Source organism: Microcaecilia unicolor, chromosome 1, assembly GCF_901765095.1.
Source record: "Microcaecilia unicolor chromosome 1, aMicUni1.1, whole genome shotgun sequence".
Lineage (NCBI taxonomy): Eukaryota > Metazoa > Chordata > Amphibia > Gymnophiona > Siphonopidae > Microcaecilia > Microcaecilia unicolor.
The window spans coordinates 697,439,476-697,461,886 of record NC_044031.1 but is presented as its reverse complement, the minus strand read 5'-3'; the positions used below and the strand labels follow the sequence as shown (position 1 = coordinate 697,461,886).

The 22,411-nt window shown below is 43.6% G+C and overlaps 1 protein-coding gene across 1 annotated transcript in view; it reads left to right on the top strand.

The window, feature by feature from the left end:
• The window catches only part of FAM189A1 (family with sequence similarity 189 member A1), an 842,971-nt gene extending 823,284 nt beyond the window's left edge, over positions 1-19,687 (top strand). The window contains exons 10-11 of the mRNA XM_030188559.1: positions 8,065-8,387; positions 19,207-19,687. Of these exons, the coding sequence (XP_030044419.1) occupies positions 8,065-8,387; positions 19,207-19,404 (521 nt within the window). The 3' untranslated portion in view covers positions 19,405-19,687. The remainder of the gene's footprint in view (positions 1-8,064; positions 8,388-19,206) is intronic.
• The last annotated feature ends 2,724 nt before the right edge of the window (positions 19,688-22,411 follow it).

Here is a 22,411-nt window from a genome sequence, read left to right as displayed (position 1 = left end):
CATCCAGGCAGCGATATCAGATAGGCAGGCTGAAACACTGGTCTGGATGCTGGTTGAGATTTCGGGGTTAGAGAGGTAGATTTGGGAGTCATCAGCATAGAGATGGTATTGAAAGCCCAACACCTTGACACGCCCATGGCGATGCCCCTTTTGAGTTACACACTAGTAGAGTTAGGCTCCATACCTTATAGAATAGCACGCAGCCAGGTGCAGCACAAATTTCAATGAGTACTAATTAACTTCAATAATTGGTTGTTAGCACCCAATTACTGATAGTTAAGGACTCGCTATTCAATTAATTTGCACATGCATCTTGGGAGCATGCCCAAATTTGAGCGTACAATTCTAGGCACCATATACAGCATCCAGGAGATAGTGTGCAATTGAAAGGGGGCATATATGTGGATGGAGCATGGGTGGCCTAAGGCCTTGTGGCCAACTTATGCATGTAATTTATAGAATATTGTGGGGGTATGGAGCAGACTGCCAGAAGAATGGAAACATACATTGTCCCTTTATGGCACTGGTTTACAAACCTGTCATGGGGACTCCCCAGCCAGTTAGGTTTTCAGGATATCCACAATGAATATTCACATGAGAGAGATTTGCATGCACTGCCTCCACTCCACTGCCAGGACAGGTTTGAGAACTACTGCATTATGGTTTTAGAATGGCTGTGAAACGTTGTTTATATTCTTACTATGGTATGATATGAAGTTTTTGTGCTTTGTAAGCAATCTTGAATGGCTTTACCAAGAAGATGATACAGAAAGTTTAATAAATACCATAAGTTATGCACGTTGCATGGTCACTTAGGTATGCCCCCTTACATCTGCCATTGCCCTGGCATAACTGGCCATGCCTACATTTAGACACATCAGTTCAGGTTTACACTAGTGTTCTATAATGGCTGCTTGATGCCCAGATGCCATTATAGAATTTGGCACTCAAGAGTCTTTATTGGCATGCCTAAATGGAGGCACCGAGTCATAGATTTGCCTCCAATGTGTGCTAGTATGTGTCAAGCGCCTTCGGAAATGATACGAAGGGACTTGACATTCCTGGCATATCGAGGACAACTTTTCTCGAATCATACGGATTGCTATCCAACTTTATAGGAAAGAAGTTTTGATCTTTGAACACCCCAGACCCCTGACGCAGGCGCTAAGTGCTGAAACATGGCCCATGTCGGGTCTATCTTGGAATATTGACAGTTGTTAATAAAGAATTGTGTCCCATTTGGTGCTTCTGTGTTTTTCCGGACTTTTTTATACTTTGAATCCTCTCTGTACTGTTTGCTTGTATGTGTCAACATCTGTGTTACCTTGAACAGTCTGATACAGTGATTCCCAAATCTGTCCTGGGGGGGAACCTCAGCCAGTCAGGTTTTAAGGATATCCACAATGAATATTCATGAGATCAATTTGCATACACTGCCTCCTTGTTATGCAAATCTATTTCATGCATTCATTGTGGATATCTTGAAAACCTGACTGACTGGAGGCTCCCCAGGATAGGTTTTGGAACCCCCTGGCCTGGTAAATAGATCTTTTAGATGATTGCTAGTAGCCACCTAAGGGGCCCTTTTACTAAGCTGTTTAGGCGCCCACGCGCGCTGAATGCACATCAATTTTGAGTTACCGCCCGGCTACCGCGTGGCTCTTGTGGTAATTTCATTTTTGACACACCGGAAAATATTTTTATTTTTTGGCGCACAGGTAGTAATCGTCATTTTACATGTGTAGACCATTACTGCCCGGTTACCGTGTGAGACCTTACATCTAGGTCAATGGCCACACGTTCATTTTTTGCAAAAATTTTCAAAGAGGCATTTTTTTACAGGTGCGCTGAAAAGTGATTTTGCGCGTGCCCAAAATACGTGTCTACACTTCCGCAGGCCATTTTTCAGCGCGCCTTTGTAAAGGACCCCTAAGTTAAGAGGATGTATTGCAACATGATCTCCTAAATGCCATTTACTCCTTGATGATAAAGCGAGAGCTGCCATTCCCTCAGGTTACAACTCTTGCACTGAGTGCTGTATTGGTAAAGCAGAACATCCTAATCAGCCCCATACCAAGGATCTTTCATCTCTACAAAACTAGTACAAGAATGTAATAACGCATGCTGTTTCAGTCTAGATAAGTCAGATACCATGCTGAGCTTCTTCCCTAAAAATGTTCAAAATGCTGCACTCCCTGGTGGGAACAGATTATAATTTGTGGATATAAAACAGAATAGTTAAGTATTCATCAAGGATTATTCTCAATGTTCTGAACAGTAACCTAACTCCCAGGTAATCTAATCAGATGTCAAAACATGTCTAGGTGTTGTCACAAAGATCTTCATAACTGTAGGTTAAACAGCATTGTCGAAGAGACAGATTAGGAATGTATAAATAGAAAATGATAAGAATCAAACTGAGTATATAATAGGACATCTGCCAATATGTTAAATATTGTTTTGGTGACTACATACAATAGTATAAAAGATATATTTATAGACAGATATGATTATATAGATATATTTCCTAAGGTGGAGTGATCTCTTGATAGAACATTCAGTAAGCCAAAGGTTAAATTAGTTTAAAAGTGAAACTACTCCCTGAGCGCTGGAGATAGTGTTTGCAGGGAATGGTTGAGGAACAGTTGTTGGGCAATGGAAAAAAAGGGGGGGGGGGGGGGGGGGGGGGAAAAGCCTGCATTGCCACTGCATTATTGTTTCTTCTGCTCTGCAGATCAGTGAAGGATTTCCATTTATTTCCCCTTTAAAACATTTTTTTATTAGAACTTTGGTACATTATCAACACATTCCAAGTAAACTAGTGAATGGATAAACACTCCTTTTTCATTCTACCCATGTGCTCTTCATATATAAGCAACCTCAGTTGAATGTCTTACAATAAGATTTTCTGTAGCATGAGCCTATGATTTCTCAATGCTGTCAATTTGGTGCCATTAGCAAGTTGAAATTTTATTGAAAAATAATTTCTTTTCAGCCTTATCTTTGTTTTGCCTTGGCCTTTTCTCTACGATAAAGTAGAATGATCTTTTCTCTGCATTTTGCTACAGTGATAGATCAACATTCTCAGCTGCCCTAAGCAAAGCAACTAAAGCACCAGCATACAAATATTTCAAAGCTGTATCTGCAGCAAGGATACTACAGTCTCTGCAACAGTTTTATGAGAAACACATATTATTACTTGTCAATGAGAATGAAGTTAGAATAGTTAGAATGAGTACCTCAGTCCCTGGTCGCACTTTCCCTCTGTACTCGTTCACTGACAGTCAAATTCTCTACCGTCTTTATAGCTGATTGACCGATTGCTTGAATTGGACTTGAATAAAATACTTTAGTAGGGTTTGCAGTCCCTATGCACATAAGTTTGAAAGTTTTTATTAGAAGTATTTTATTTTTGTTACATTTGTACCCCACACTTTCCCACTCATGGGAGGCTCAATGCGGCTTACATGGGGCAATGGAGGGTTAAGTGACTTGCCCAGAGTCACAAGGAGCTGCCTGTGCCTGAAGTGGGAATTGAACTCAGTTCCTCAGGACCAAAGTCCACCACTCTAACCACTAACCACTAACCATTTTACCATGTTTTCTTATAGGGTTGTAGCCACTTTTGCCTCTAAGCTGAGTGGGAATTCTCCACCTACAGTCCTGCCAGTGGGGGGTGCTGTTTCACTACCAGGGTTTTCAATAGTGAGGGACAAGCATACTCTGCAGGACTCCAGGGAATCTGCTTGTACCTAGAGACTGAAAACACAATATTGAAACATCCCCCCTCCCCACACACACACACACACACCAGTGCAGAGGACTCCCATTCAGCTAATACAGAACAGTGGTTGCAGCTAATCCAAATCAATTCATAATTGAGTAGCTGCATATCTGCCAAAAAGACATAGACATCGATGAATCTGATAGGTACGGACGGGGAAACAATTCAAAGCCAGTCTTAAACCAGGCAAATTTCAGTAATACAAGTTTTCACCTATCAGGAAAATCTGACAGATTGTTCCCAGGGGACCTGTCTGAAGCGAATCTGCCAGTCTGAGGAAACCCATTGTTTCAGATTGTGCTAAAATTGCCGCTTTTCCTTTAAAATTTGAAACACCAATATAATTTTCAAAGATTTGTTGAACCAGGTGGCAAATCTTTTAGAAAGAGATGTGCACATCTTGGCTTGTTAGCCAGTTTGGGTACTGCCAATGAAAATCACAAGGATGCACATATAATATACAGCTGTGCAAATAATGTGAATTGGCATCTGTTTGTTTACTGCTGAAAGGAATCATACAAAGCTCACATCAATGAGAAGAAGGAGAGGAAATACAGGATGGCAGGGTCTTTTTCTATTGTCCAGGGGTACCATTTGTTTTGTCAGTATAGTAGTTAGAACTGTGCACTGTTGTAAGAAAGCGTTTATAGACACATATCAGTGGTGCTTGGCATATAAACCTAAAGTCAAAAATACCTCTAAATCAGGATCAAGTCTCAGCTATCTAAAAAGAAAGCAAACCTGAGAACATTGTGGCCCAAAACAAACAAAAATAATATTAAATGAAAATTGGAGGAGCTCTCAAAGGAATCATCTGAGCTATCACTGTGACTCAAAATGTGCACTGCGTCTTAGACTCCCACGTATGTATAATCACTGTGCAACCTCCATAAACGTGCCAATGGTGCAATTGTGAAAATAGTCCAATTTTGTAAATAATATAAAGTGAAGTCCTTTTGCTAAGGTGCGCTAATGGATTTAGCGGCCCTTTTACTAAGCTACTCTATATCAGCATGTGGGTTTTCCATGCGCTGCGGCCACTTATAGTGTGGTGGTAAAATGGCTGCTAGGCCATATTTTTTTTCGTAATGCCATGCGCTAATTTCCCCAGTAGTGCATGGCTATTACCGCCTCCTAAATGCGGGCACTCATGTTAGGCGCGCTGAGACCATATTCTATAACTCCACACACAACTTGACAGAACACCCCCATTGCCACACCCCCTTTTGAGTTACACACTAGTAGAGTTAGGCGCCATACCTTATAGGCTAAATAATACTAAATAATAACATTATACACGATCTATACAGAACCAAACTTTTATCGCATGACTGCTTAACCTCTGTGCTATTAATGATCAAGAACCTTCTTGCAATACCATAATGTATTCTTCTTTACCATGTATGTATGCACATGGTATATATATATATATATATCTACAGTGGCGTTCCTAGGGGGGGGCGGTGGGTGCGGTCCGCCCCAGGTGCATGCCGCCGGAGGGGGGTGCCGCGCACGCCTGCCCTCCGTTGTTCGATGCTTCTTCTCTGCCCCGGAACAGGTTACTTCCTGTTCCGGGGCAGAGAAGAAGCATCGAAAAACAGAGGAAAGGCGCGCGTGGCACCCCCCCAGCGGGGGGGGAGGGGGTTCCTTCACGAGGGTGTCCTTTCGCCGGGGGGGGGGGTCCGCGCTGCATCGGGGGGGGGGCGCTGCACCCGGGGGGCGGGGCGCATCGGCGATCCGCCCCGGGTGCCAGCGCCCCTAGGAACGCCACTGTATATATATATATATATACCATGATCTGTTCCATATATACTATGTTCCATGTATGTTACCATGTATGTATGCACTTTAACACTATACCATTTGTAATTCTGTTACCCGGAAATGGCAACCGCCATTACGGCAAATGTAAGCCACATTGAGCCTGCAAATAGGAGGGAAAATGTGAGATACAAATGTAACAAATAAATAAATGTATATGTATGAGATATCTCACATATTCATTATGGTTATTCCCAAAAAAGCCAGCTCTTCTCCCTTCCTTCCTTCCTTCCTTCCTCCATATTAGCATATTCATTTATATATATATATATATATATATATATATATATATAAATGTGCAAATGAATATGCAATATGCCCTGCCCCATCTTTGCCCCCCCCCCCCCCAAATGAAACAGTCAAACTATGCCCATGGGAGAGAGAATGCTGTTGAGACCCGGTACAAGAGGCCATGCAATAAATGTAGTCTTCTTCAGCTAATGCAGTGTCTCTGAAAAATGAAGTGCCAGGAGCTGCAGGAGCACATGTAATATCTCAAAAAGAAACTTAGTCTTGGCGCTAATTCATCAGAGCACTTGCTGTCTATTTTCCAAGTTTAAGATACATGGGATTAGATTAAGAAAGGTCAAGAAAAGTTAGGTGCCAAACACTTGGGCACTAAACATCAACAGTTCAGGCGTTATAGAATACTAACGTAAGGCCGCAATAAATCAGGGGTGTATCCAGACCTCGCGGTGGGAGGGGGCCAGAGGCTGAGGTGGGGTGGCACATTTTGGTCTGCCGCCCTCTGCCGCTCTCCACCCACTGCCGCAGCAAATACCTTGGCTGGCGGAGGTCCCAAACCTTGTATAGTGCTGGTCTCCATCCCATTGTCTGCCCTGCTCTCTCTTCCTCTCACGACCTGCACGCTCCGTCTAGTGATATGAGGGGAGGACAGAGCAGAGCAGGCAATGCAGCAGCGCCCGAGAGTGGCACTGGACAAGGCTTCAGCTGGTGGGGGTTGGGGACCCACGCCAGCGAAACCAGGGGCCCAGAAGAAATCATTTTCTTTCATCCCATATAGTTTGTCCACCTCACACTAAATCACATTAAAGTTGCAGCCTCACTACTTCATTGGCAGCACTTACATATGTAGGTTTGTAAAATGGGAATGGATAATCCACCTAGGTAGACGAACAACAAAATCCCATGAAACCAACAAACAATAAGAAGGAGTGGGAAGTGGACCAATGACTGGGACGGCAGGGTTTATAAAATGGGGCAGCTACACATGGCAGTGTTGGCACTTATACAAGGAAGTGGTGAAATCGTGTGCATAGGTAATGAACTGCTTTGCATAATTTTATCAGTTTATTACCTATTTTTTCAGGCTGTAGCATTGCAGTTTGCTAAAATGCAAAGAAACAGTAGCAGCAAGCAGAAGATTTCTTAAATAGTGCATATTATTTGGCCAGGCTTGGTGAAGTGGAACACAGCTTACTGTATTACGTCAGTTTCTATGATCCCTCTCATTGCAGGGATATTGGTTATTTTTTTTTTCATGGGACACAAAAATGAAAGATCCCTTTAATGGAAGCTGGTGCATTTTTAATAACACATTGTCCATGAAAATATTAAATCCTTCTCCTCACTGCTGTGAAATACTGAGTAAAAAGCTGATTTGAATAAGGCTCTGAAAACAGACTTGTACTCTCCGTACACTGCAATATTTAACAGTTACACACAGGAAATAGCAATAGTCATCAAATAAAAGCTTTGTTTCAAAGATATTTTGAATACTTCTTTAATTGTTTCCCTGTGGTAAACCCGCAAGACTGATTGTGTTTGGGAACAGCATGAAAAATTATGTCATAAGGAATATCATTTGATTGGCTCATACATTTGTGATTTCAGACATTCACAATCAATATTAGTGATGGATGCCATGAGCGTGAAGTTTGTGGCTGTTCTTGCCAGGACAGGGGAATTGGGAGGAAGATGAAATTCAAACATTTTAAACTGAAGAATTTCAAAAATGAAGGCTGAGTAAACGTTGTAGTGTATATGAGACAAGTTTTAGAGCTTATCAGGTGCATGTTTACAAATGCTACAGTTTACTTTTTCATCAGTCCTATGATCCACAGTACATTTCTGCTGGCTGCCATCCACGGAAAATGGAGCATGCCATAAACAAGAAGCCACATCGTTTACTGGGATATGATAACTGTACAATAATTGCAGTTATCCTGCCTCCTCTGCTGCCCTCTAACTTCAGCTAACATCTGCAAGGGCTTCTTAAGTCAAGAATATTCATGTTTGCACTGGACCACATTTTGTTTTTTCAGAAATTCATTTCCGTAGTTTTTTTTTTTAAGCTAAAAAGATTAAAATATCCCATCCTCTGCTGGTAGTTTATCCTTTCAGTAAAAGAGGCTCAATATGATTAAGGCATGTGAAGACTTGTTGATTTTCTGGCTGCACTCTGCCTTTGTGTAAGAGCTTTTTCCTTTCATTTGTAGTTCCATTTTCTTTGCCTCATATGGCTTCTTCAGCTTGTCAGGACACTATAAGCCTATCAACTGCAAGTCAAAGAGATAGAAGGAAGGGTAACCAGCAGTTAAAGCCAAGAGCCTTGCAGACTGCTTCCAAAGACCGGCCACATTCTTTAGCCGACTTTAAGACTTACAAAGACACAAAAATTTTGGTGGCTAAATTTTTGGAACATTCAAACTGTAATCTCCCAACTGAAGTGCGACATGTAGTGAACAATATCAAGTCGGTGATCAAATCAGATGAAAGACACATGGAGGAAGCCATCTTTAGTGCCAACGTAATAGACCAGGTACAGTATGAAAACACGTTTATGTGACATGTTTTTTTAACCAGATGAGTATTAGCTTATATTTTAATAAATGCGCAAGATCCCAAGAATCTGGGAGCTTTATTAGTAACCTTAAACTAGATATTCTGCCTACCCATGTGACAGGCAAACCAGTACCAGATTCACAGCTCACACCTCTCTACATTTGTTTTTAATTGAAAATCACCCTTACTGTTAAGTGTAATGTGCTGGTTGGCTAATGCTGCCACACCCACTCTCTGCCCAAGCCACGCCCCTGACAGAAAAATCCAGTAACAGTTTAATGTGTGGAAACAGACTAACTATTACAAAACCCCTTAACGCGGTTGTGTGGTAGCCTGTTTTCACACATTAACCTCACATTAACTCCGGATTCTATAAAGATCACCCAAATTGGGGCATGACCCAGAAATACATGTGCAAATTAATTAATTAACGAGCCCTTAACAATCAATAACTGGATGTGAACATTGTCACTAATTAGGATTTGAGCACGCATCTGTCTGCGTGCTATTCTATAACACTGGGCCCCTAAATCCCATGGCATGTAACTCAAAGGGAGTGTGGCCAGAGAGGAATATGGGCAGATCAGGGGTGTTCTGAAAATTTGGGCGCAGTGTTATACCAGAGATGTGTGCCCAAGTTACGTGCCAGTATTTACATCCATTTTCAGCAGGTGTAAGTCCTAGCACCCAAAGTTAGGCGTGGGAATCAGTGGTATGCACCATTCTATAAAGGCACACAGCCTGGAGCATCCTTTACAGAATAGCGCTGAGCGACGATCTTCTCGCAGAAGTTGTTTGACAGGTCCGAGGTGTCAAAAGTCCGGATCTGTCAAACAGCAGAAGAGGTTTGACAGGTCCAGGATTTTCTCCTGGACCTGTCAAACCTAAGCCTCCCCCCCCCCAAACAGAAGATCTGGAGGTCCAGTGGACCTCCAGGCCCCCCACCCCAAAGCACAAAAACCATGGTGGTTCAATGGGACCAATAGCTTCTCCACTTCACCCTACCCCAAAAGCACAAAAACTGTAGTGGTCCAGTGGGACCCCTAGCTTCCTCCTCCCCCCCCCCCCCACATCGCACAAAAATGCCCTGGTGGTCCAGTGCAACCACTATCTATCCACCCCCTCCCCGGCAGCCTACCTCTCCGTAGCCGTAGCACTCCCTCCCTCTTCTTCAGGCGCCTTCTCAAAATGGTGGAATCCTGTCCTATCCAATGCATCCTGGGATGCACCGGGCAGGGCTTAACTTCCGGGTTAAGCCCTGCCCGGTGCATCCCAGGGTGTTTTTGTTTGATGAGGTGGAGCAGGAGGGGGGAAGCTAGCGGTCCCACTGGACCACCAGGGCTTTTGTGCTTTGGGGGTGGGAATGGGGGTGGTGGGGAGGGGGGAAGCTATCTGTCCCACTGGACCACCAGGGTTTTTGTGCTTTGGGGGTGGGGGGCCTGGAGGTCTTGTGTTTTGGGGGGGCGGGCTTAGGTTCGACAGGTCCGGGAGAAAATCCTAGACCTGTCAAACCTCTTCAGTGGGTCTCCCACATTCCTCCCTCTCTAGCAAACCCTAATGCCAGTAAGGTTTGCAGCGGTAGCAGCGCCCTTGTTTGGCGTGCTGCCCGCTGATCATGAGGGATGAATGCGGGAGATCCTTGTTTGCTTGTATTGTCATGCAATTAGCGTTCAGATCCGGCAAGTGCATTATTACATTGCTATTGTCCTCTAGCGCCCATGTTTGCTTCTGATCATTGGCCCATGAGTGATTAACACACTTTAGTTAAAGGGTCCCTAAAATTCCTAGTGTACCTGAATGTTACTCACCCTGAGCTACTATTGAAAAAGGTGTAAGCAAAATCCATGTAAGTGAGTTAATACAAACTTTAAACAAAATCCAAAATATAGAACAGGAAAAGTTCTCTACGATGAATCGTCTATTAGTCTCTACTTTTGCCTTCTGTGTCCCTTAATACAAACTTTAACATTTAAATGTTAACCAATCCAGTGAATATCAACCAGATATGTGATTTTCATGAAACCAGATATCCTATAAAGGATTATTCTACACGTGACTTCAGCATATAGAACATTTTAAGCGCTCAGGGGTCCTTTTATAAAGGCGTGCTAACGTTTTTAGCACGCACTAAAAATAAGCACACGCAAAACGTTAGATGCCCATATATTTCTGTGGGCATCTTTAGTGTTTAGTGTGCAGTAATCATTAGCACGCACTAACAGGGGCGTAGCCAGACACCCAATTTTGGGTGGGCCTGGGCCTAAGATGGGTGGGCAGAAGAACTCCACCCTGTCCCACAAGTGATTTTATCTCTCCTTCTCTCGCCTGCATGCCATATGGTCTCTCAAACATCCCCCCTCCCCCGCATACCTTTTACGTAGCAAATTTTCACCGGCAGTGAGCAGCAACTAATACACACAGCTCATGTTGGCCTTCCTTCTGATGCAACTTCCTGTTTCTGCATAGGCGGGAATACATCAGAGGGAAGGCTGTGGGGTCGCTGCTTGCTGCAGGTGAAGATCTGCTATTTACAAGGTATGCAGGAGGGGCAGTTGTTGGGAGTTCTTGGCTGGTGGGGCTTGGGGATCCCTGCCAGCCACCTCATAGGTATGCTGCTACTGGGAGGGCCTGAGCCCAAAGTGGGTGGGCCTGGGCCCACCCGAGCCCACCCTTGGCTATGCCACTGCGCACTAAAGCTATTAGCGCACCTTTGTAAAAGACCCCCTCCAGTAGGTGATCATGAAATTAGCTGGGGCATAGAAGCAGGTGCTCAGAAACCATTGTAGCTTCTGTTATGCAATCTACTCATTAGCACTAGGGATGAACACAGACTAAAATTTTGGCTTCTGTTCAGTAAAATTGTGATTTTTTTTTTCCCCCTAATTTTTCTTAATGTTTTCATTTGGTTTCACGTATTCATGCCAATTAAAAACTTTAAAACCAATTTAGAATCTTTTAATGTATGCAAATCAATTGTATACGTATTAATTCATAGGTTTATGCATTAAATCGATTTAGTACACACAAAAGGGTCCTTTTACTAAGGTGCACTAACAGATTTATCAAGCCACACTAGCAGTTCCCATGCAGGAATGCCAATGGAGATCATTCAAAATGAATGGGCTTTTGTCGGCATTACCGCACTGGGAGCTGCTATTGAGGCCCTTAGCACACTGATGATTAGTTCATCCCTCCCCCCAGGGAGGTTTCCTTGGGCGCCCTTGAGGGTTATCGATCCCTGGGGCGGGCGAGAGAAAAAAAACACAGAGGACTTGGGAATGAGTGCGGGCTGCTGGAAGCCGCTTCTTGATGTTGACTAGGGGAAAGGGTACAGCGCTGCGTAACCCTAGTAGCGCTCTAGAAATGTTAAGTAGTAGTAGTAAGGGTTTCTTACTCTCTCTGAAGTATGGAGCAGCTTTGACAGCTCTTGAACAAATTAAAGTTTACCTTGGTTCCTTGCTTTGGGTTATGCTTAGAGTTCATTGACTTGGCAGGCTCTTCGGCAAATTCTCCAGAGGACTTTCATCACTGGTTCTCCAAGGCTTCTTAAAAACAGGGTGCCAGAAAAGCAGAAGCTTTTTCAGGAAGATAATGGTCTTCCAGTTTACCTAAAAGGAGGTGTAGAGGATGCAATACTGTATAGACTCACCATGGGTCTTAACTGTTGTGGGAAAAGGCTACGCTCTTTATGAACTCTTCATGGCTTCAATGCCTAAGAAGTAGAAGTGATTCCACATCCCAAGTTTTCAGCTCTAGGACCAAAAACAGTAATGTCTGGATGTAACTCTTCAGAGACCTCTCTTGTCCTTGTCATAGAAAAGCTGGTTCTGTCTTGGGGATCGATATTTATTAAATGCACTGTAGAAACTGTAAGCAATAAAGCAGTTTTTGCATGGAAAAAAAACCCCTAAATGATAAGATGCCCATAGGAATATAATGGGTGTCTTATCATTTAGCGCACGCTAATCATTAGCACATACTAAATCCGTTAGCACACCTTTGTAAAAGGACTCCTAACATTTTTAAGGCACCTTAATGAATCAAAATCCTGCTAATAAACACACATCCCTAGTAGGCGTTCATGGGGGTGGAAAAGAGGCAGATGAGAGAGGGATCAGGAGTTATATGTGTATCTGATAAAATACACACACAGACATGCACAAAGGGGTCCTTTTTACTAAGGTGCGCTGAAAAATGGCCTGCAGTAGTGTAGACGCGTGTTTTGGGCGCACGCAGAATCTTTTTTCAGCATACCTGCAAAAACATGCATTTTTTAATATTTTTGCCAAAAATGGATGTATGGCAAAATGAAAATTGACGCACATCCATTTTGGGTCTCAGACCTTACCACCAGCCATTGACCTAGTGGTGGTAAAGTCTCACGCAGTAACCGGATGCTAATGACCTATGCGCACCAAATTCCACTAGAAAATACAAAACTTTTCAGGCGCTCATAGTGTACACGCGCCCAAAATGAAATTACCGCAAAGGCCACATGGTAGCCATGCAGTAACTCCATTTTGGCATGCATTGGGCACGCATAGATGCTTACGCAGCTTAGTATAAGGGCCCCAAAGTTACTTGTGCCTTGGAGCAGATGCAATTTGTGTGGCAGCTTTCAGAAAGGCACATATGTTGACCTTATTAAAGAGGCTTTATTAAAAAGGCTCTTACGAGCCTTGACAGACAAATTTATTCTCACTGTGGTAAAAAATGTTCTCCCACAGTAACAGCCAGAAATTAGCAGTTATAGAAAGTTTAATAAGGCCATGGATTTGTTGTCCTTAAAATATGTAGTATTCAGGGCTTCATAGTAAAGGATGGCAGATAAAGATTAGCATGGCCCATCCTAGAAAGGTGGACAGGGTTGCACTTCCAACTCTGGGAAGCTCCCTCCTCCTGCCCCCCCCCCCCCCTTTGTCTTTAGGGTTATAACTGATGTCCAATGCAGCCTGCCCCCTCGATGAATTTTTGTTATTTTTTTAAAGTGTGAATGTTGTTTTACTGTAAGTGGAAATGCTCTCTACTGTTATTCCATCTTCATGCCATACAGGGAACCTTCGAGCTTATCCCATGCTTTTTTGCATTCCTTCATTGTTTCAACCCCACCACTTCCTGTGGAAGAAAATTCCAGTCATCCCTCACCCTCTCAGTGAAAATGTATTTCCTTTAAGTTTTCCTCCTTGCAGCTTCATTTCATGTCTTCTCCATTTTTGGAAAAGGTTGTTTGATTCTTTATTATTTTTTAAGAACATATATCATATCTCCCCTTTCCTCCAGAGTATACATATTCAAGTTTTCAAGTCTCTTCTCATACATCTTCTGGTGCAGACCCCATACCATGTTGTTCACTTTCCTCTGTGTAGCTTGAGTCTTTTTACATCCTTGGCAAGGTACAGCCAAAATGATAAAGAGGATGGAACTCCTCTCGTATGAGGAAAGGCTAAAGAGGTTAGGACTCGTCAGCTTGGAAAAGAGACGGATGAGGGGAGATATGATTGAGGTCTACAAAATTCTGAGTGGTGTAGAATGAGTAGAAGTAAATTGATTTTTTTTACTCATTCCAAAAGCACAAAGACTAGGGGACACTTGAGAAAGTTACATAGAAATACTTTTAAAACAAATAGGAGGAAATATTTTTTCACTCAACAAATAGTTAAGCTCTGGAACTCTTTGCCGGAGGATGTCGTAACAGCGGGTAGTGTATCTGGGTTTTAAAAAGTTTTGGACAAGTTCCTGGAGGAAAGGTCCATAGTCTGCTATTGAGACAGACATGGGGAAGCAACTTCTTGCCCTGGAATTTGTAGTATGGAGTGTTGCCACGATTTGGGTTTCTGCCAGGTACTTGTGACCTGGCTTGACCACTGTTTGGAAAACAGGCCACCTGCGACCTAAGGTAAAATGAGTTTTAAATTCTGGGCGGCAGGAAGGCGAGGACGGAGGACTGTTGTGGGAGAAGAGGGCGGGCAGGTTGGGCTGGGGTTGGAAGAAGAACTTCCGACGGCTCGTTCTGGTTGGGTGACGGTGGGTGAGAAAATATTGGGGGTGCTCGAACACCCACGGAGTCGACGCCTATGCCTTTGGTAAAACCATGTCACCTCAGAACTTGTAACTCATTAAACTGTAGAAAGTTGAAAACCCTTTCTCTCAGCAGCATCTCTATTACTTGTCAACCCCTGAAGCAGCAATTGCAAAACAAAAGTACCCGGATTTTCAAGTGTTTGCTGCAAGTTTGGAGCATCTGAACATTTGGCTTTCATGAGAACTCTGAGATAAGTTGTGCTCTATGTGTGATTTTGCTCCTGGACTTGCTTTGTAGTGTTGACCTTTATGCAAATTGACTTTCACAGTAATCTCGAAGTTCATGTCATAGTAACATAGTAGATGACGGCAGAAAAAGACCTGCACGGTCCATCCAGTCTGCCCAACAAGATAAACTCATATGTGCTACTTTTTGTTTATACCTTACCTTGATCTGTATTTGCCATTTTCAGGGCACAGACCGTAGAAGTCTTGCCCCGCACTAGCCCCGCCTCCCAACCACCAACACTGCCCCCCTCCCCCCACCGGCTCTGCCACCCAATCTCAGCTAAGCTTCTGAGGATCCATTCCTTCTGAACAGGATTCCTTTATATTTATCCCACGCATGTTTGAATTTCGTTATTGTTTTCATCTCCACCACCTCCCATGGGAGGGCATTCCAAGTATCCACCAATCTCTCCGTGAAGAATACTGCAAAAATGTCCTGCAGTGTGGAGTTTTGTGTGCCTTCTGGAGGAGTAGCCTAGTGGTTAGTGCAGTGGATTTTGATCCTGGGGAACTGAGTTCAATTCCCACTGCAGCTCCTTGTGACTCTGGGCAAGTCACTTAACCCTCCATTGCCCCTGTACAAAATAAGTACCTGAATATATGTAAACCGCTCTGATGTAGTTGCAAAAACCTCAGAAAGGTGGTATATCAAGTCCCCTTTCCCTTCCCTTTCCCCCACTGTAGCACTTTATATCAGTGACCTATGATTCTGTTTGCTGTAGCCCCTCGTTTGGAACTTTGTGCTCTGTGTTGAGCTCTGAAGCTCTGTGCAGCTGGCTACCTGGTTGTGGGTTCTTATTCATCATTGGTTCCTGTAGTTTTCAGCAGGATTTTTTAATAACTATTTTTGTATCTATTTCTGATTTGGAATGTGTAAATACTGGCATTTACAAGTGCATATTGAATAAACATAGAAAACCCAATTTTAGAAAGCCAGAATGTACATGTGCCAATTGCAAATAAGTGACATGGCGAGGTGGCCTGGTTAGGGTAGGGTTAATATATACATGTATTTCCCACTTTGGAAGGGGATTGCATGTCCATGAGGATCAATGTTGGGGTTTACACCTGCTCCCAGGCATGTCTAGGTTTCATAACAGTGCTATGTTTGGGCAGTGCTCTACTGAACATAGTAAATGATGACAGATAAGGGCCCGCATAGTCCATCCAGTCTGCCCAACAGTCACACTCATTATCAAGTCAAAATTAAACCAACAATGAATGTGATATAAAATACTCGATCAATGTCTCTCTTAGGCATTTCTGGGACATAGACAGTAGAAGTCCGCCCGGCCTTGTCCTTAGGTTCCAACTACTGAAGTTGCCATTGAAGCCTATTCCAGCCTATCCAAATCTGTGTTGACATTTGCGGGACACAGACCGTAAAAGTCTGCTCAGCACTGTCCTCACATTCCAGAGTGGAGTTTACATCAAAGCCCTCTCCAGCCCATCTTAAACTGGATTGCCATATACAGGACCAGACCATACAAGGATGCCCAGCACCGGACTTAGTTCTTCACCGCCAGAGTTGCCATCTAAGTGCCACTTGACACATCCATACACATGCAGCCATTTAAGTTTTGTTTTTTTATTCCGTTCATTTTCGATTTAGAGATTCTCTATGTTCATCCCCTTTAATGCACCTGCTCCTCTCTCCTCCAGTGCAGCATGTATAGTTTTCCACAATGACAGACATAAACGTCTAAATCAGGGGCGTAGCCAGACTTTGCTGGGAGGGGGGGGCCCAGAGCCCTAGGTGAAGGGGCACATTTTAGACCCCCCCCCACCGCCGACCCCCCCTGCTGCCGCCACTACCACCTTTGACCCCCTGCCGACAACCCTCTCGACCCCCCCTCCCGCTGCCAACCCTTCCCTGCCACCACCGCCTACCTTTGCTGGCGGAGGACCCCAATCCCCACCAGCCGAGGTCCTCTTCTTCCTGCGCAAGGCTTCGTTCTGTTTCTGACATTTGGCATATTGTACGAAGCCTTGCGCGAGAAGAAGAGGACCTCGGCTGGCGAGGGTTGGGGTCCCCCGCCAGCAAAGGTAGTCCACGGCGGCAGCGGGGGAGGGATGGCAGCAGGAGGGGGGTCGAGAGGGTTGTCGGCAGGGGGTCAAAGGTGGTAGTGGCGGCAGCAGGGGGGGTCGGCGGTGGGGGGGGGTCTAAAATGTGCCCCTTCACCTAGGGCTCTGGGCCCCCCCTCCCAGCAAAGTCTGGCTACGCCCCTGATTTAGACGTTTATGTCTGTCATTGTGGAAAACTATACATGCTGCACTGGAGGAGAGAGGAGCAGGTGCATTAAAGGGGATGAACATAGAGAATCTCTAAATCGAAAATGAACGGAATAAAAAAACAAACTTAAATGGCTGCATGTGTATGGATGTGTCAAGTGGCACTTAGATGGCAACTCTGGCGGTGAAGAACTAAGTCCGGTGCTGGGCATCCTTGTATGGTCTGGTCCTGTATATGGCAATCCAGTTTAAGATGGGCTGGAGAGGGCTTTGATGTAAACTCCACTCTGGAATGTGAGGACAGTGCTGAGCAGACTTTTACGGTCTGTGTCCCGCAAATGTCAACACAGATTTGGATAGGCTGGAATAGGCTTCAATGGCAACTTCAGTAGTTGGAACCTAAAATGTGCCCCTTCACCTAGGGCTCTGGGCCCCCCCTCCCAGCAAAGTCGGCTACGCCCCTGATTTAGACGTTTATGTCTGTCATTGTGGAAACTATACATGCTGCACTGGAGGAGAGAGGAGCAGGTGCATTAAAGGGGGGAGGGGGGTCGAGAGGGTTGTCGGCAGGGGTGTCCAGGGCCAAATCTATGGGGGCCCAGGCCCCCGTGCCCCCACGTAGCTACGCCACTGGTCTAAATGTTGGTGCTTACATGACTATGTTCTGAAATACCAAATAGGCGCATGTAAGTACTAACATTTATAGGTCCTTTTAATAAAGTACATTAGATTTTACACTTACTACATGTTAACATCAAAGAGTAACATGTGTAAGCGTAAAGCCTGAGCAGTAAACTGAAGGGCCCCTGCATTTACCACACAGGGCACCAATTAACACGACAGGCACCACGTTGCATGCAGGAACTGTGGGAATACCCACAACAATCCTCCCCCCCCCCCCCGACAGGAAAACCCTGCTCCCCCAGAATGCTACCCTCCCCCTCCCCCACCCCTTAATAGCACAATGGCAAGTTATTACAGTGTATGCAAATATGAAAAGAGGGGCTCATTTTCAAAAGAGAAAAACATCCCAAATCAGCACAAACCGGGAAACAGACATTTTTTTCGCAAAACATCCAAATCGCTATTTTCAAAACTCATTTTTAAGATGTTCTTCTAGGCAGTGCATCTCAATCTCAAGGGGGCATGTTGGAGATGTGTTTTGGGTGGGACCAAGGCAGGCTTACAATTTGGATGTTTTTCTGTGATAATGGAGCATTGTAAAAATGTCCAGGGCAAAAAATAGGACATTTTTTGCTAGACCTGTTTCAATAACGACTAAATACCAACAAGGTGCCCAAACTGACCAGATGACTACTAGAGGGATAAAGGCATAACTCCCTCCCAAAGAGGTGAAAGTGATAGTACATACCAGGCTATATGTCAGTTGCAGATATAATGAACATTCCTCTTAGAGCAGCAAGCAGGTCCCTGGAGTAGTCTAGTGCTTAGTGCAGCGGACTGTAGAGAAGGGGACCCAGTTCCATATCCCACTCTAAATGGTACACTTGTGGTAGAAAGTGTGAGTGCCCCAAAAAACACAAAATACCTACTGATCCCACACATAGGTGACACTTGAATGCATAAGAGCTATTGTAGTGGTATATGGTTGGGTACAGTACATTTTTTTGCTATTCCTAGATGACTCACCATGCAATATAAGGGGGTTATGATGTGATGTGTACCTGGGTCCTTTTATGTGAAGTTCTGCAGTGCCCCCTAGACTGTCCCACTGCTCTGCTGGGATGTCTGTGTGGCTCCCAGACATCCGAATGGCTTGTTTTTGTGTGTTTTCCCTTGGATATTTTTTGTTTGAAAATGGCCCTAAAAAAAGACACACTGAGCACAAAAACATCTAAAATAGGGTGATTTTCAAACCAAAACATGGTTATTTCTGGGTCAAAAATAACTATGTTTGGCACTGGATTTTGGGACTTTTTTTGCAAAACATCCAAAATTGGATTTGGAGGAGTGGCCTAGTGGTTAGGGTGGTGGACTTTGGTCCTGGGGAACTGAGGAACTGAGTTCGATTCCCACTTTAGGCACAGGCAGCTCCTTGTGACTCTGGGCAAGTCACTTAACCCTCCATTGCCCCATGTAAGCCGCATTGAGCCTGCCATGAGTGGAAAAGCACGGGGTACAAATGTAACAAAAATAAAATAAATAAAATATTGAAAATGCTCCTCAAAATGTCCAGTGAAAGTGAGTTTACCAGACAGTGAATCATGTCCTTACTCCTTCATCCCTATCAACAGGTGATTACAACCTCCCAGCAGAATGTGAGTACCTCTAGAAAGCGACTGCGGGAAGGCCTACATCTTCAGAGCTGTGGGGATCTAAGTTCTCCTGTTGTCTTCTTGCATAAGACTTGTAAAGCTCACAGTTTAGAGCACCAGAGACCTCACAGTCTAATAGGAGTCTGTCGAGAGACGCCCTTTGATACAGAAAAATAATTCCATACATACTACAGAAAGTAAAATAAAACTTCTGGCACAGTGGATTTCAAGAACAGTTTGCCACCTGGAAAAATGACTATTGGTAAATAGTTTGAGCAAGAAAAAGGGTGTCTTCTTGGGACTGAGACATGTCTTGTCTAACATGGTAATATGGATACCTTTCAGACTGTAAATTCAAATCCTGGGTTTTTGTAGTGTCTGAATTGGTTATCCCTACACTGAAAACCTTTGCAAACAAAAATGCATTGTTTTGAATGTATCCATTTTATTGGAGTGCTGTTTGAGATGCTGCAGTAATAAAGCATTATTAAACATGTTCACAAAGAAACAACATGGAAGGTTGTATATTTAATGTACATGAAAAGTGGTTTAATCGTCTTTAATAATAAAATTCAGTATTTTTGAACTTTGCTCTTGGAAGAATAAGAGTTGTAATGAAAATGTAAGCTAGCTTGTGTGTCCTTTCAGAAACTCCCTTGTTTCTTTCAAGTATGATATTACTTTCTTTCCTTTATGCATTCCAAAATGCCACAGGAGAAAAAAAAAGTCCTTCTTACAGTGGATCCTTCTCATTCATTGTGGTATTGAATTCTACTGTGCCTGATGCTCTCTTATGAATGACTATATTTAGATATATCCTGTTATTTAAAAATGAAAGCCTGATCAGCTGCGGGGTTCAGTTCTGTGATGACAGACAATGGCCTCCACTGTTTTACTCTAAGTCACAATCAAAAGGGAAGCATTTGGTGGTTTGGCAGAGGTTGCGTGTTTGCTTTTGATAGCCATGGCATCATCTATGGTTTATGTGAAAGAATTGCAAAGGACTGCTTATTTAAATCATTGTTTTGCTCTGTATTAAATGGAGAGCTTTGTACAAGAAAGAAATCCCCTCTGTATTTACTCTCCTCATGCTTAGGGAAAAAAAAGCCTGCACAAAAGGATAATTTTATAAATATTTGCCACATATAAAGCTTGTTTTATATATGGAAAATGTTTCTTTAATAAAATTGTGTATATAAGTAGACATGCATAAAAAGTAAGCTCACTGCCAGACTGCATCTACTTTTACATAGTCTGTGCACAAGTATTCCTAGGGGTGGAGTTGGGTAGAGTTGAAATGTAAGTGCATGTTTTATTATGTACTAAGTATTACCATACTGGGACGGACCGAAGATCCATCAAGCCCAGCATCCTGTTTCCAACAGTGGCCAATCCAGGGCACAAGTACCTGGCAAGATCCCAAAACAAGTACAAATACATTTTATGTGCTTATTCTAAAAATAAGCAATGGATTTTCCCCAAGTCCATTTACTAATGGTCCATGGACTTTTCCTTTAGGAAGCCAACCAAACCTTTTTTAAACCCCACTAAGCTAACTGCTTTTACTGGATTCTCTGGCAATGATTCCAAAGTTTAATTACATTTTGAGTGAAGAATATTTTCTCCAATTTGCTTTAAATTTACTACTTTGTAGCTTCATTGCATGCCCCCTAGTCCTAGTATGTATGCCCAGTCCATATCTACACCTTCTTTGAAGAGGTGTAAAATTTGTATGCTACAGAAGGTCAATGTAAAGGCCTATTTATAAAGGAGCACAAGTGTCCATGTTTGCTTTATTAAATAGGTACCATTTTGGACAATTCATGTAGTTGACCTGTATCAAAATTATCCCCCCAAAAGGGAAATACTACAATACTTACTCTGCATAAAAGAAGCAAAACAGAATTATACCAAATTGAGATAATGAGAACCTGTTTTGCCCAAATCTTTCCTCAATGTGTTGCTATTTTTGCTTACAGTAACAAAGACACTAGTTTTTTGTTTGTTTTTTTGCACAGCAGTTTTTTCTCTGCCTTTGGGGTTTCCAGTTCAATCAGAATCAGTCACTGCTAGATCAATGGTCCTACAAGCTATTCCTTACAACTCTTATGAAGTGGGGTTCCCTCGTTTTTACATAACACCCAGCCATCTCAGCAACCATTCTTGACTGAGCACAGGAACCCTCTATGGGGGATTCCACAACAGGGAGCCTCCGTTGAGGTGCCCCAGTGATGTGCAGGGAGAGGCCTAGTTTTTAACAATCTGAGCATCAAGATTCTGTTCTGGAATTACTAGCATAAACCCGCACTGGTGCACCTAAACTTAGAGGTGATCATTTACACCAGGTCAATAGCAGGCATAAATGGGTGCACCTAACTGTGCCATGCAATATGCAGAACTGATATTATTCTAAAGTTATACATGTGGCTTGGAGACGTGCCCATGCCCCTCCCATGCTCCACCCACATATATGCTCCCTTGCAGTTATGCACCATAGCACTTAGTGCTACATTATAGAATAATGTATTGTGCACTTATGTGTATAAGTGCTAGTTTTCAGGGCACTTATGCTTCCAAGACACACATAAACTGCACACGCCAGTTATAGAATTGCCTTTATATGTGCACCTTCGATTTATTTATCACTACCCTATCATATACGCTCCAGGCAGTTTATAACACACAAGTTACAACTTATACATAAAACCACCTTCAACAGACACACTAAACATTAGCATCACCACATAAACATCAATAATCTAAGGAGCCCTTTTACAGAGCAGCAGAAAGCCCAACATGTGCTTACTGATCGCTCTTTCAAGACTACCACTGGCCCAACGCAGCTGCATGTGGTCGTCCTGCAACGTGCGCTCACCATTCCAGGGGGAAAAAGAAAACCCCAGAAATGGCTTGCACGATAACCCGGTGGTAACCGGGCATCGCCGCATGCTGTCCAGTTACCGTCAGGAGAGCATGGGAGCATGAGCACAAGCAGTAAGAACTCCCCGGTCGCACGGCCATGCGGTAAGAGTTCCATTACCGTGTGGCCATGTGTGCCTGGGGTCTTTTACCTGCTGCAGTTAAAAAGGGCCATGGCGCACAGGAAAAACAGCCCCCACCATCAGCACAGGGCCCTTTTTCCCACAGCTTGGTAAAAGGGTCCCTAAAAGCTGCCCACAAATCC